Source organism: Poeciliopsis prolifica, unplaced genomic scaffold, assembly GCF_027474105.1.
Source record: "Poeciliopsis prolifica strain line A6 unplaced genomic scaffold, Auburn_PproV2 SCAFFOLD047, whole genome shotgun sequence".
Classification (NCBI taxonomy): Eukaryota; Metazoa; Chordata; class Actinopteri; order Cyprinodontiformes; family Poeciliidae; genus Poeciliopsis; species Poeciliopsis prolifica.
The window spans coordinates 450,315-465,335 of record NW_026562422.1 but is presented as its reverse complement, the minus strand read 5'-3'; the positions used below and the strand labels follow the sequence as shown (position 1 = coordinate 465,335).

Here is a 15,021-nt window from a genome sequence, read left to right as displayed (position 1 = left end):
TGGAAAGCTTAACATGTAAAAGTGCCTCTTAAAACAAAAATCAACTAGATGATCTAGTCAAACATGCTTTATGTGGCCAAAATATTCTTTCTTCTACTGACACACACAACTATGAACTTGAGTGAATATTATGATTCTTAATCCATCAGGATTCATATATGAGCCTGCATTTGCAGCAGAACCATTCTGAGGTGGTTCAGGGCTAAGATTATGGGATGTTTATTTTTACCGTTCTTCCAGAAAATGCATGTGTGAGGTCATGACCCTGAGAAAGCCTGGTCCATCACTCCGCTAATTTATGCTGATGATCTTCTACTAATCCCATTCTTCAACACCAAACTCATCGTCCATGTGTCCTTTTGATTTGGGGTTAAATCGAGACATATGGCTGGTATCATAATAAAATTCCCACTGTCACTGTTAGTCCTACCTTGAAACTTGAAAGCTGCTCGGAGGCACACATCTCCTGTCTGAGGCAGGAGTTGAAGATGAGCAGCTCTGTGTCTCGAAGCCATGCCTTAAGCTCCTTGATTCGAGCCTCCAGCTGCTCCAGCAGTGAATTAGTCATTGGGGACAAAGCTGAGCGAGGATTTTCAGCAGCCACATCCTGACCAGCGACCAGCAGAGTGTTTGTATTTGATGACAGCTTTTGCTCAGAAGAACATGGCACTGGATGCTCTGAAAGAATTTTCTGAAAAATAATGGAAGAGAAAAAAAAACGGAAGGATCATTAAGAAGACCTAAATGTATGTATCAATAAAATAATGTGTTTCTGATCAAACACATGGCTGAATGACAGAGTAATCAGGACATTTCACTATTATTATTTATTTATTTTTGATAGTAATGATGAAATTAAATTGTGATCCTTTTCTCCTTATAGTGAAACAATATTAGTTTGATCTGGTCAATATCCAAAATAATTTAAAATAAAGAAACAGGCTCGGGATGAGGATCAGTGCCTCCAAATCCGAGGCCATGGTCTTGAGCCAGAAACGGGTAGAGTGCATTCTCTGGGTCAGGGAGGATGTCCTCCCTGACCCAGTTCAAGTATCTTGGGATCTTGTTCACGAATGAGGGAAGAGGGGAGCCAGAGATTGACAGGCAGATTGGCGCAGCATCTGCCGTGAAGCGGACGCCGTACTGGTCATCTTACTCCACCTGAACATGTATTTGGTAGAGTAAATTTGCTTTACACACAAATCATGTGGTAGAAACTTGAATGTTAACACTAAAATGTGTGTGTGATAATTTATTGCTTGTTTTAAGTCCTCATATTTGGTCACTTCTTATCACATTCATTTACTTTTAAGTCCTAACGCCAAATATTTTCATTAATTTTGAGTTTATTTCAGCTTCACTTACAGGAATGTGAAGTTCACACAACACAGAAAATGCTACTTTGACACAATACTAACTAAAAAGAACTTAGAAGATTAATCATTGTTTCAAATTGAAACAACATAAATAAGCTTGACTCATTGTGTGTGTTCTGCATAGGTAATTTTTCCACTCCTTTCAATGACATGGTGAGACTTAGTAGTCTTGTAAGAAAAACAAATTCCTCTGAAGATTTTTGGAAGCAAACAGAATGATTGTCATGCAAAAAGAGAATTTACAGTCTTACAGAAAAATTGAAGAATGGGATGAGAATAAGGATCAGCTTGTTCCAAACTGAAGACAGGTTGAATAACCGTCCTGTCCGCAGCTAAGTCCAGGACCAGACTGAGCTCAACAGGAGTCAGCAGGTATAGAAGAAAGATGTTGTGGTCTATTAGTGGTCGGGTTTTGGTTTTCTCTTGCATTTGTTTTTTTTACGTGGGTTTTAATGATCATGTTATCTTAATTGTTTTATGATTTAATCATTATTAGAAACATATTAGAAACATATTTAATTAGTTAATTCCTTTATCTTTATTCTTGAATTCTGTTCTGTCTTCCACTTCTCTCTCTGCCCTTTTTCCAGTCCACATACTAATCTGATGAATTAATGTGAATTAGCCACTAGTGGCACAAAAACATTGAATAATAAAATTAAAAGTTTGCTTTCGGCTGGTTTGAAATCCAGCAAACCAGCTGTAGCCTTTGAATTTCAGACTATTGCTCAATCCATCATCTGAAAATGGAAAAATTATGACTCATCTGCAGACCTATTAGAACATGGCTTTCTCATAGGTTTCTTATTGAAGCAATGGACTGAGAAACAGTGACAAAAAACAGCAGGTTGGAAACTGATGAAACAAAAATTTGTTTTCTCAACTAGGCAACTAAAATATGGCTTTTTATGGAGGAGTTGCAGGTAGAAAAGTATAAAAAGTTCACTGCTAAAACATGCACTCCTACCACCTTGAACACATCGTCGCTATGGCGCTGCACCTTGACCTTTGCCTGCACATTATAAGAATAGCATAGTGAAGTATGCATACTTTTGTATCAAACTGTTCACTGAGCTGAACAAAGAGAAAAGCCCACACATGATTAAGAAAAGTATTTGTGAAAAATTAACGAGAAAAATTAAAACTAAATAACTGCTTAATTTTCCTCAATATTTTAGCTGAGTCTCCATCTGCACATTCAAACTGACACTTGCTCATAAATTCTTCAAAAAGCCACAATAGGTCAGAGGAAAGACACAGGACATCAATTCCAGTTAATTCCCAATTTGCATCAATGCAGCAGATGCCAGCACAAGCACTGAAAGGCCAGTTAATATGCAACTGGGACGTCATGTTGGGATGATGGAAAGAAAGTGACTAAACAAGAGCATGTCAGCACAAAAGATTAAATAAGTGAAAGATCTTCACATCTCAGAATACTGATTAAAAGACAATCAAAAAAGCATCATCCAACAAAAGTCAAAGCTGCAGTATAACTTTTATAAAAATATGTTCTTTACATATATTTCAAAACTGTCAACATGTTATGACATGATAATATAAAAAAAATATCGAGCTCCTCTGCCTTCTCCCAGAGGAGCCATCTGCAGAAATCCACTGATTGGTCAGAGACATCCAATCAGAGCCAGGATGAGTCTTAACGCTGTCAATCACACACATGTACGCTTACACCTTCCCCCTCGTGTGCTAGCTTTTGAGGATACAACTGCTACTGCATGTTTTGGACATAATTATCTAGTTTTTTTTGTTGTTGTTTCTGGGGAAAACATAATACAAAAACATTCAGTGACGTTCTTGACGTGCTGTCAGCTAACTCCTTAATTATGTCAAGCCAGTTTGCTTTATTCATATTGTGGTAGCCTTAACATTGTAATAGGTAGCTGACATGCATGGACACTATGCTCCATAATGTAGGTAGTTGGTATGGATGTTGAGGGTGTAAATGCAGAAATAACAATATGGTGATTTTGCATTTCTTTTTGATGAATTCTTTAGAACACAGGTGTCAAACTCCAGTAATGGAGGGCCACTGCCCTGCAACTTTTAGATGTGCCTCTTCTGCACCACACCTGAATAGAAGAATTAGGTCATTAGCAAGGCTCTGGAGAACTCAAAGGGTAACAAGGAGGAGATAATTAAGCCATTTCATTCCAATGTTTTGTACCTGTGACACATCTAAAAACTGTCCCCTGCTTTAGAATGTGTGGTTCTTCTGGCTTGTTGCCTTCATTCTCTTCCTCTTGGTGAGACTCTGGCTCCAACATAGAAGGTTGGATAGACAAGTCTTATAAAGTTTATTCCCAAGTTTATTCCCAAGTATATAATTGTGTCGCTGCAATTAAATTACAAAAATGGCCGACCAGGGTAGAGTGGAAAGTTCTGCAACCTTGAAGGCGGCAAAGCATGAAATGTCTCACATTTAAAAATACAGCAGCAAAAAGACTTGCTCTAAAATGAGGGTCTGTGGAGCTGCAATAACCAGGAATTCAGACCAAAGCATTGCAGTTTTACTTTATATAGACCATAACGTGATTGATTTACATGTGAAAAGGCAAGATTTAAAAGACATGTCCACATTAAAAGAAATTTTACTTTGCAATGTAATGCTTTGGAATTGGGCCTCTTGTTTCTTTAAGAAGTTCCTGCTCTTTCCAATACTCCTTCAGCACATCATGATAGCAGTTGTTTTTCTAGCCTGTAACAATGTTTCACTGAGAAGTAATTTGTATGAAAAGCTCAGCTAACTCACAGTTCCACCAGTTGTTTGCTAATTGCTGCTGCTGCTAGTCTGGAGGAGCTGTTGGGGTGTGATGGGGGATAGATGGTCTGCAGCTTGTAAGCTGCAGCTTCATGGGGAAGCTTTGTCAAAAAGGCAGCATTCAGTTACACCACTCCCTGAATGGTTATTGTGGGATTTCAAGAATTTCTCAAGCATGAATCAAAGAATCAAGGCAACACTCCAGATATTTTGTTAATGAGTAAATAACAGAACACAATTTAAAGCTTAAAGCAGTAAATTTTACATAATACTGCTTCTTTAAAATCAACAGATTACAGGTGAAAGAGAAGTGCAAGATGTGATATTGACTCCAAACCTTAGTGTACCTTTCTGTAATGTTAAGATACATATGTTTTGTGATGATTGTAAACGTGAGCTGCATTGTTGGCCTTGACCAAAGGTTAGAGCCTAATGTGGTGTTTTGTCCAGGTGGAATCACAGATCATATTTCAGGACTCATAATAAATATTGGATCAATTAGAAATATTTTGACTCTCTATAGTACGATAATTTCTTGCTTTCTGTTCTCAAATGTTAAATGAACCCCAGACTCCTCTGCACAAAAAACAAAAAGCCCTGTTTTAAAAATCACTAAATTCAAGTTTCCTTTTTATTCTGGTTATTATTTTAATTTGCTGTTAAATAAATGCACCATAAATAAAATGCAAAAATCCCATATCTCGAAAAGTTAGAAAAAACAATTAACATTTTTGTACCAACCAGGGTCTTTTTGCAAGTTGGTGACATGCAAAAAGTCAAATATATCGAAGTCAGTCCAACTCTTTCCACAACAGTAATAGAAGTTTAATCACAGTCTGGTTATTGTTGCGGAAACACACACAGCAGAAAGGAAAAGATGAGACACACAGAGGGAGACTCGTCTGCTGCTGCTGTTTAATTTCTAAAATGAAATCGGTCTCAGAGAATTTGATACATATGTTAATGTACACACACTCCCAAAAACTTTGAATGTGTGCATGAGACAATTATCTTTGTGTTTGACTGCGCATGAAAAGTAATGACACACATGCAAACATACACATATGGCGTTTCATACTCCATTGTTCCTCCCTGTTTGTGTGGCGAGTATAACTTATGTTGCATTTTAACCTCTCGTTGAAGCATTCCCTGTCAGATATAAAATACACTGCCACTTTAGCTGACATCGCTCACAGGCCAGTGAACAGTTGGAGAAGGAGGCCGGTCAGCTGAACAAAGACACGACAAACAAGCATGGCAGCAAAGAATGTGCAACGCCCTGTTCAGAAAAAAACAGCAGCTCTTTTTCTGTTGGATCAACTGGAGCGAAACATGCTTTCTCCATTACAGCCTGGTAAGCTCACCACTGCACAACGTTATTAGATGTTTTATATCTTCCCGTTAATATCAAGGTGTCTGTCCTTTTGTGGGTATTACCTCTAGTTGCTGCCATGTGTGTGTGAGGTTGTGTATTTTGATGTGTAAGTTGCTCGGTAGTTCAGTCCCACTCCTCTTCAGACTGGCAGCTTGCCTGAGCAGGCTCGTCTTCCGGCTCTCCATCGTCAGCAGCTCAGCCAGGCTGCTCTGGAGAGGAAAAAACATGCAAAAGACAGAGTACCCAGAGAAACATTACATAGTGCTTTTGCTATTAATGTCTTTCACATTCAATTCTGGATATGAACCGCCTCATTAGGTTTATTAAAAAAGAATATATTTTGTACACATTTATTTTTATTATTCACCATTTTGTTTTATCATTTGCAGATGATTTTTTGGTGACATGTTCAAGGGACTGGCTGCAGATTTCACTTTACATGCATAGACTACATTATGGTGAAAACTGCTGCAGTTATCCAGAGGTAAAAACATTATTTGATGGCAGGATGCTCAGTGTTTATGGAGCTGTTTCTTTTCTTGAATAGACATGGCTTTGCATCACAAAGTCTTGTCGAATAGCTCACTTACATTTATTCTGATTTGTGCTTTTGCACCAAGTCATATGGAAGAAAATAGCAAACTTTCAATCTCTGAAATGCCTCTTCCAGTAAGTTTAGAGAAACAGTTACACTGCTGCCTTTTCTTTCCTTTCTAGTTGACAACTTACAGCATTTTTACAAAAGAGCCAGTTTAAAATCAAACGGAACCGCAATTTATTTCACATACATTGTGACTATCATCTAAAATCATGACAGTTAATGAACTCATAAACTGCCACCATTCTATATACATCCTATTAGTAAGATAACCAGAGAAAGTTTCTTTTTCTGGTTATCTTGTTTTAAGACGCATTTCAGATTTCCTTTCTTTCTGCTCCACTCAACTACAGTCAGGTTAGAGATGTAGAAATCCACAGAGGCCATATGACAATATTTAGTGGTCAAATCATAAAATCATTGTAGCCACAGCCTCTTAGAACAGGAATTGTAAAGTTTTACTATGAACAGTTCCTAGCTGACCCTTGTGATTTAATCAACATGGAAGGTGTATTGGTGTTACTTGGTTTCCAACACTGAACGGTTTTAGTGGAGGATGTGGGTGTGATGAAGACAGATGTCATGCTGATGCCATACATTGGGCTCCACATTGTTCAGCCAAGCTGCACCAAACTCACTGATTGATTCTATTTCACCCCCCAAAGGGAATTAAGTTCAACATTTTGCCAACCTGGCCTAATTTCTCCACAGCGCCCCCTGGAAATATTTCTAAAATCAACCCCATATAATTTGGTGTATGTGGAACTTGTGGGACCTATGTAAAATTCTCCTGGAGCCATGGTGCAAACTCAATAGGAAGTTGGCCATTTTGGATCAAAGTGTGGTAAATTAATGATGCCATTAAAGCTCCACCTCTTGGAATGTCCCTCAGCGACTGGATCAAGTAGGAGACTTGAGGCAGAGGAAAGTTGCAGACCCACTGGGTGTTTATTCACCAACACTGATGCTGGTTTACTCTGCTCCACAGCAGCCTCGGGTCTTAGCAGCAGCCTTTTATAGCCCGCTATCCCTCCCATTAACAGACCCACCAAGAAACAGGGTAAAAACAAAAATACATAAACACACCACATTTTCACAAAGGTAGCAGTGTTAGTCTATCAAGCACACTGATAGTATTTGCCATTTTTAAACATTTTATTTTAAACGTTTTTTTTGTTTCTTTTTACTTGTCTGATTCTAATGTCAGTGAGAATAAAGTTATCTTTTTCACACAGTGTATGTAATTATCTGGCTTCAGCTGCAAACATTTGTTATTGATCAATTTTCTTGAAAATCTGTTTTTCTGTTTTCATTGTTTGCTTCATATTTGCAGTATGTTGTATCAGGCTAGACATTCTGGGTACCTTTCTTCAATTTTCTCAGATTTTTCTGTATTTCTTTGCTATTTTGTTGATAGCAATAACATATTTTTCCTAACTTCAAATTGTATGTTTTGTTGTTCTTCTTCTTTAACCTACAGAAGTAAATGGTCTATCTTTAGTAGTTTTACTGTAAAACTGTCAGTACTGTTCACTTGTGTTTGCCTAATTCATCCAGCTTTTTTCCATGTGTTTCCATCCGTCTCCTCTCGTAAATCCTGCAATAGCTCCATCTTTTTTTACTTAATTTTCAGCCCCTCTTTTTTCTTCCCCTCTTTTCATTTTCTGCATCGATAGCTACTTGATTCTACTTTTCCCTTGTCCTTTATCATTAACGCCTCTGCCTGTTTGAATATTTAAATGTCTCTGCTCTGCCTGCATGCATGCATGCGTGTGTGTGCGTGTGTGTGTATGTGTGTGTGTAACTGCATATGTGTGTACGAGTGTGTTTTTGCTGCGCTGTCATCAAAAAGGTGGTGGCCATTTTTCAATGTCAACTATTCTGATGGAGATGCTATTGCTCTTCACTTCACGGCCATCCATCCCCTTCAGATAGCTAATAGCCACGCCACAAAAACAAGGAATCAATGGCAAAAAAAGAAAACAAGTGGAAAGTAAATATGTCAGCGTCACATTCCTCTAACAGTGAGGAAATTATACAATTTATCTGCTGATGGCAAATATTGATTTAAAAAGGGGACATGCAGCTGGTGGAGAAGAAGAAGAGCAATGCTGTTTTGTTGTTGTTTGTGTGAAAGACGCCACTGATGCAAAGTCAAAGAGGGAGAGGGGGAGCTCGTAAGATAGACGTGTTGATTAAAATGCATGAGATTCAAAGTTTGAGATAAGTGCTGAGAGAGGGATCTTGGTAAAATAGGAGAGTGGAAAGAGGTGGGGGTGGGGGATGCATGGATGGCTAGTTGTGATGTATTCATGCCCCCAGTCAGTCTTCATGCAAGGATGGACTGAGAAGCGCTGGCCTGGAGAGCAAAAAACGCAAAGGAGGAAGAGGAAGACAAAAAAGCAGATTGAGGACGAGAGAAAGGAGAAGAGGAAGAAATGTAACAAATAAATATGAAAACTTGTCAACACTAAGAGAAACATGAAGGCTCAGGCTAAACATCACAGAAAAACCCACCCGTAAAATTTGCTTACACACAACAAAGGTACAAAAAGCCTCCGAGATGAGCAATAACGGAGCTTAAGAATGTAAGACTTTGCTGTATGAGAAAAGAGAAACAAGCTAACAACTTGAACTTCAACTAAGAAAGTTCAAGTGCCTAACATGGCTAAGTGCCTGACATGGCACTTCGCCATGTTAGCATCTCAGGTTGTCATGACACTAGAAACGATATGTCATAAAAGGAGATTATCACGCCTTCAACAAAAGGAAGAAAATTGACTATGGTCATCGACAAATTGGTGATTTATACTGCAACATGAAAAAGAGCAGAAATCCCAAAAATATGAAGCGTGATCCAATCAAAAAGTTAAAAAAAAGTTTAAAAAGATATGATTTTTTTTCACATTTCATTTTAACAATAGTAGCAAGAGAAGTCAGAAATATAAGGCATGTTTTTTTTTTTTTTTTTTTTTTTTTTGGCATTACCAGAAAACAGACTTAGGCAGATCTAAATACACGGAGGCACTGTATTTAGTGTTTGTCTAAATACAGAAAACGTTTTAAAGAAGATTGTCTCTTTTTAATATGACAGAAAAATAAAAAGCATTCTAGATAAACAAAAAAGAAAAACTGCCCAGCTTTCTTTTCTCAGTGTACATGTTAGAGACTATTTTTTGGATCTGCAATTATTTCTTCTTTTCTGTGTTGTTTCACTGAAAAATTACATGTCTAATTTATTGGTGTGGAAATAAAAAGAAAAAAAATATATATATATTTGCCTTTTATTAATCAATAAGTAGCCTCATTGAATAATTTCAACTTGCTGAAGATGGCTTGTGGTACAAAACGTTTGGATAAACTTGCAAAGATTGATTCTATATTTTGTTCTCATGTTAGTTCTGTGCTCTACTCTGGAAGGAGCCACAGCCCAAGCCACAAGTACCAAAGCTGTACATTGTTTTTTCTTTTCCAAAGAAGTCATAACTGAATGGGTTTTCTGCCTTTTCAAGACAGCTGTGGCAGATTCTCGCTCTGAGTGTGGTTCTACTGAAAGGGAGGGGCTTTTTCTCACCTGTCGATCACCTTAGATTGCCTTTTTATTTTTTCTAATTAGCTTTATATGATGTAAAATCTGCGATGGACTGGCAACCTGTCCAGGGTGACCTCGCCTCATTCGCTGGAGATAGGCACCAGCACCCCTCCTGACCCCACTAGGGAAACGGGTGTAAGAAAATGAATGGATGGGTGTGAAATTTGCAAAATTGTAGGTCAGATTATGTTTCTTCTTTGCCCATTCATTGAATTCCCAGTGTGATCGAGATGTTTGCTATTAAATGAGCTATTCTACTAAGAAATATATGCACTGATTCTTTTGTTTTTCAACTGGATGGAATAGAAACTTTACCAAAACATGTTTTAAAGTGCATGTAAAAACTTAGGGGATAAATGTCTTACAAAGCAGAAAAGCAAATAAAAAAGAGGGAGTAGGGAAGAAAAGAGGGATGGAAGCAGGGGAGAAGAGGATATAGAGGGAAGAAAATCAACAAGCAATCATAACTTTAATTTGGTCTCCATATTAATGAGCACAGAGCTGAAATGTCAGCAAAAAGGCAGTCATACATGAAAAACATCTAATGTAATTTGAACATTAGATTTTTCCCCCTGCTCTTCTCACAGATTCATCCACCAAATGAGGGAAATTAGAGGCTGCATAGCAGAGCGACTTTGTCAGAAGTGTTAGAGGAGGGATACATTTCAGAATAGTTTTTATTTTGTTTATAAATGTGGTGGTTTCTGATGCTTGTAAACTCTGAATGTTTTTGTTCAGACGTTTTGAAAGGTTTTGCCTGTGACTGGTGACTTTTTCCTCTTGATTTACTGCAAAATAGAACATTTATGACTAAATTACGATGATAGTCAAAGTGGATGAAAAGATTGCAGAAAGAGCAATTTAAAAATGCTGGTTATTACTAGGAAATACAACTTATAATTGGGTACATGTTTTCTTCATACAGTGTCAGAGTAACAAGATCAAATCCTGTAATTAATTTTGTCCTTAAAATAAATAGGCATTTACAAAAGCCATAGAGGCCTCAACATTCCCAGGTGTTATAAACACTACCTGGATAATAGAAGGCAACATATCTGAAAATGGTCCATTAGCTCATTGATGGATGAATATTGAACAAACACAAGAGATGCAGAATTTTCCATTTATCAGTTCATCAGTGTTGACTCCTCCATAAAGACCTGCTGGAAGTATTGTAAATGAACACTGTGTTTTCATTTCACTGTGCTTTTAAAGTATTTGCGTATTTAAAACTAAAGAGTTGCATTATTTCATTGTATGTCAATAAATTTCACCTCTTGTTGCTGATAAAATGAATAAACTAGAGTAATTATATATTTTGCATAAATTTTGACTACTTTCTGTGTTGGTGTTAGTTTCTGAAAGTTTAGAAAAGCTTCCTGTCAGAGGAAAAAGTGGGTGAGACTTTGGCATTGCAAATGAGGCAACAACAAAAGACCTGGCAACATGTTTGAATTGTCACCATGGAAACTCGAATGAGCCATTTGACTGACCAGTAAATACAGCCTTGCATCGAATCACGTGTGTGTTTGGAGGTTGTGTGGTTGGCTCTCAAGATATTAGTACAAAACAAACAGTTTGAGGTCTCTGTAAGTCTCTTGAGATAAACACACAAATTTAAAGAAAAAAGGTGGGAGAGAGTAAAAACTGAGCAGTATTCAATGGGGATTATTTGAAGCTTAAAGGAAGCAATCTCTGTGTTACTTCATAAATTAATTTACTACTTCATATATTTTCAGTTTAAATGGAAAATATCCCTAAAGTTGTCATATAAAACAAAACATTTGTGCTATTGTTGTAATAAAGAACAGAATATGAGCTAATCCTCACACTTCTGCTTTCTGCATGCTCTCCTTTCATAATGTGCCACCTGCTCCTCTGTCACACTCAGATTGATCGTTTTAACAGAAAAAAACAAGATTTGTCCCGAGAGGTGGATTATTTACACTATTTATTTATAACCAAAGTGCAAAACTAGAAAAAAGTCTAGCATTGCGTCATAAAAGCTGAGTTTTTGAGAAATGTCTTAATGTCTAAATATCTTTGATTTATCCAACCAAGCTCTTGTTGGATTCATTCAACAATGTTGTCACAATGAACACCAATTCCAACTATGAATGCATCGTAATGCCACAGATTGTCCCTAATGGACCAAGAACAGCAGAGTTGATAATCAAAAGGCTGATTGCTTACTGAAAATAAACATGACCTAAAGTAACTAGTGGCTACTTTAGAAAACAGTTTGCAAACGTAAAATATTATTAGCATAGGAAATTCCCAATCTCACCTCCTATTATTATAATCATACAAAGTTGATCAGACTAAAAAAAAAAAAATCTAAATCTACAAAATATTTATTTAAATCAGATTACTGGTTATCATCTTATGCTTGTTGTTTCTCACAAAATCTCTGAACAGGCTTGGAACCAACCTTGGTATGACTTTGGCTCAGTGCTCCACGTCAAACTACTTTTAGTTCCACGTTAGATTTCAGCTTGTTTCTGTGTGTGAGAGGGAGTTAGTGTCAGGTTTCACTCAGAAAGTGTTCCTGGGAAGATGAGGGGGTCTCAAGAGAGACGAGATACAGAGCTGGAGAGAAGAGAGAGGGCTGGGGAGGGGGAAGCTAGTGAGATGCTGCTGAGTCGTGTCTCTTTGTTCTAAAGCAGATATATCCCCGACTTTATCAAGACTGACAGAACAAACGCAGAGGAAACAGCCTCCCACAGGACATATAATCCACACACACACACACACACACACCCCGACACACACACACACACACACGCACCCACACACACCCACAGAGTTAGTTCATACTTAGCAACATACACATAGGACAAAATAGTAGAGATATAAAGCAAAGAGATTTTGTAAAAGTTTAGAGGACAGTGATGCTGAACAGATCATGCACATTTCTAAGCACTCATTTACTGACTGCTGAACAATGACAGGCTCTCAGTCCAAAGCATTTAAAGTAAAACAAACTTGTCTGTCCAGAAACACACACCCCCCCCCCACACACACACACACCCCCACACACACATACACACACACACACACCCACACGCTCACACACCCCCCCACACACACACACACACACACAAACACCCACACACACACACACACACACACACATATGGTAGATGTTTATTACTACACCTTGGGTATTATGTGTCAAAGGCAGATCCCCAATCTCGAGACTAAATTTGTACCAAATATTCCTAACATTTGTAGAAATTTTAACCTCCATCTGAATCTTGTAGCACAGTTTCATTTATGATCCCAGACTGATGATTGCATGGCACAGTGCAAAGATCGCAGTTCCTCCTACAAACTTTGACAGAAAAAAATCCAACTGTTGGAAGTCAAAATACAGTACACTACAGAAAACTTCATGAGGACTGCATTCACCCAAAACAAACACATTTCCAGTATCCAGGCTCCTCTAGTAATGCAGCTGGTCCTTGACTTCTTCCCACCTGACACAGACTACTGTTTTAGACTCTCTGCAACTCATAAATGGATCCCATCAATCAGCGACTTGGCTGGTGAGAAACCAGGGGATGGAAAGGATACTTCCCACAGAGTATGAAAGGAAAGGGACTCACTAGTGTGTGTATATATATACATGCCTTTACTTAATAATGACTAAAATAGATTAATTGTAGTCTAGACTTGTCATTACTTGTCTTTATTCTGCTTCTGCATTTTGGCAGAATCCAGCATTTTTTATTGGTTTGTTTTGTTCGTGTCAAGTTAAGGACTTTGAACTGGCTTGATGTTGAACTGGCTATGCAAACAAACTTGACTTGTTCATAATGTTATGATTTTGACTCTAAATTTGAACATCTTTATTACTGAGAACTGAGGAGGAGAACAAAACCCTGAGATCCTACTTGCAATTTATTCTAAAGAAGTGGAGAATATGATGACAGGGACAAGCGGGGGTTAACTCAGTGACTGCAAAAACAAAAGCTCTTTCTTTGGTTCAGAAATTTGACTCCAAAATGTTTTTATATGTTTATATTATATTTTATTGGAACATAAATCCTTTTGTTTTATTTCTAATGAGCTTAATGTTCTATCTGACCCACTAGATAATCTCTGATGAAATGTATCCTTAGCACATTTGCTAGAAGAAAACAGAAATTGCTAGACAATTTCTACAAAAACAGTGATTGATCTTATTAGTGATATTGGGCCATTATTACTATTTTTTAAACCACTTTTTACTATAAAATTTGTGTAAAGTATAATCTTTAGAAAGAGACATTGAAATAATGTTCTTTGATTTTCTCTTTTTCCACATTTTTCTCCTGTTCACTGACATTTATTTTGCTGTTTTTTCTTCTTCTTATTTCTTACTCCTGACACGACTGCTGTGAGATTTAATAATCTGTTTGTCCTTTTTCTTTTTTTCCCAGTTTTCTTTATTTAACTACTTTCTATTTGTGTATTTTATTACTTATTTTTCCTTTTACTCATTGGAAGTATCAAAATTCTTTCCTATCTTCAAACAAATGTGTTCGCCTCGTTTTGTCTTTCGTTTGCATTTTATTTTCCTTAGCTCTAGTAAGCAGAAGGAGGGTGAGAGCTTTACTAACACAGCAAGGATCGTGGCAACAATTACATGTGAAATTAGCCTCGCCTCATAGCCTAGAGTGTAATTCCAACCTTCTGAGGCGTGGCAAAGTCATCTGTCTCTAATTAAAGATTTTCTCTCAACCTCTTTCTTTCCCAGTCTCTCTCTCTGTCTCACTCACAGGTTAATACTAAACTTCACTTATCCCCCCGTCTCTCTCTTTGCTATATGGTCAGGCTGCTTGAAAGTGAAAGAAAATCAAGTCGAGTTCATTTCAGTAACAAGGCAGTTCAAAGTGCATCATAAAAATGTCATATTTATCAATTATGAGACAAACAACACATACTACATCTTGTCAAATGCTATAATCAAAATCATTATGGAAACACACATAAAATGTGTTGATCAATGTTCTTACTATCAAAAGTTACTCTAACCAGATAGGTTTTAGTCTATCTTTAAAGGAACTCAGTGTTTTGGTTGTTTTGCAGGGTTTTTTTGTCCTGATTTGTGTTGTATAGAAGCTGAAATTCTGCTTCTTCGTGTTTGGACCTGAGAGGTCTACAAGGTTGATACAACAAAAACAACAACTGTTTAGAGCATCAATGGGTTCAGAGTCACTTTGTGACATCATAATGTAGGGCTGTGTATCGTCTGCATAGTTATGTTATCTAATCTTATTTCTTCTTAACCTGAGCTGGTGGGAGCATGTAAGTACA

General features: G+C 37.4%; 1 protein-coding gene across 1 annotated transcript in view; it reads right to left on the bottom strand.

Moving 5' to 3' along the window:
- akap6 (A kinase (PRKA) anchor protein 6) overlaps positions 1 to 15,021 on the bottom strand; it is a 165,507-nt gene that overhangs the window by 36,067 nt on the left and 114,419 nt on the right. The window contains exons 16-17 of the mRNA XM_055057090.1: positions 5,593 to 5,739; positions 431 to 691 (exon numbers count right to left, since the gene is read on the bottom strand). Coding sequence (XP_054913065.1) covers positions 431 to 691; positions 5,593 to 5,739 — 408 coding nt within the window. The remainder of the gene's footprint in view (positions 1 to 430; positions 692 to 5,592; positions 5,740 to 15,021) is intronic.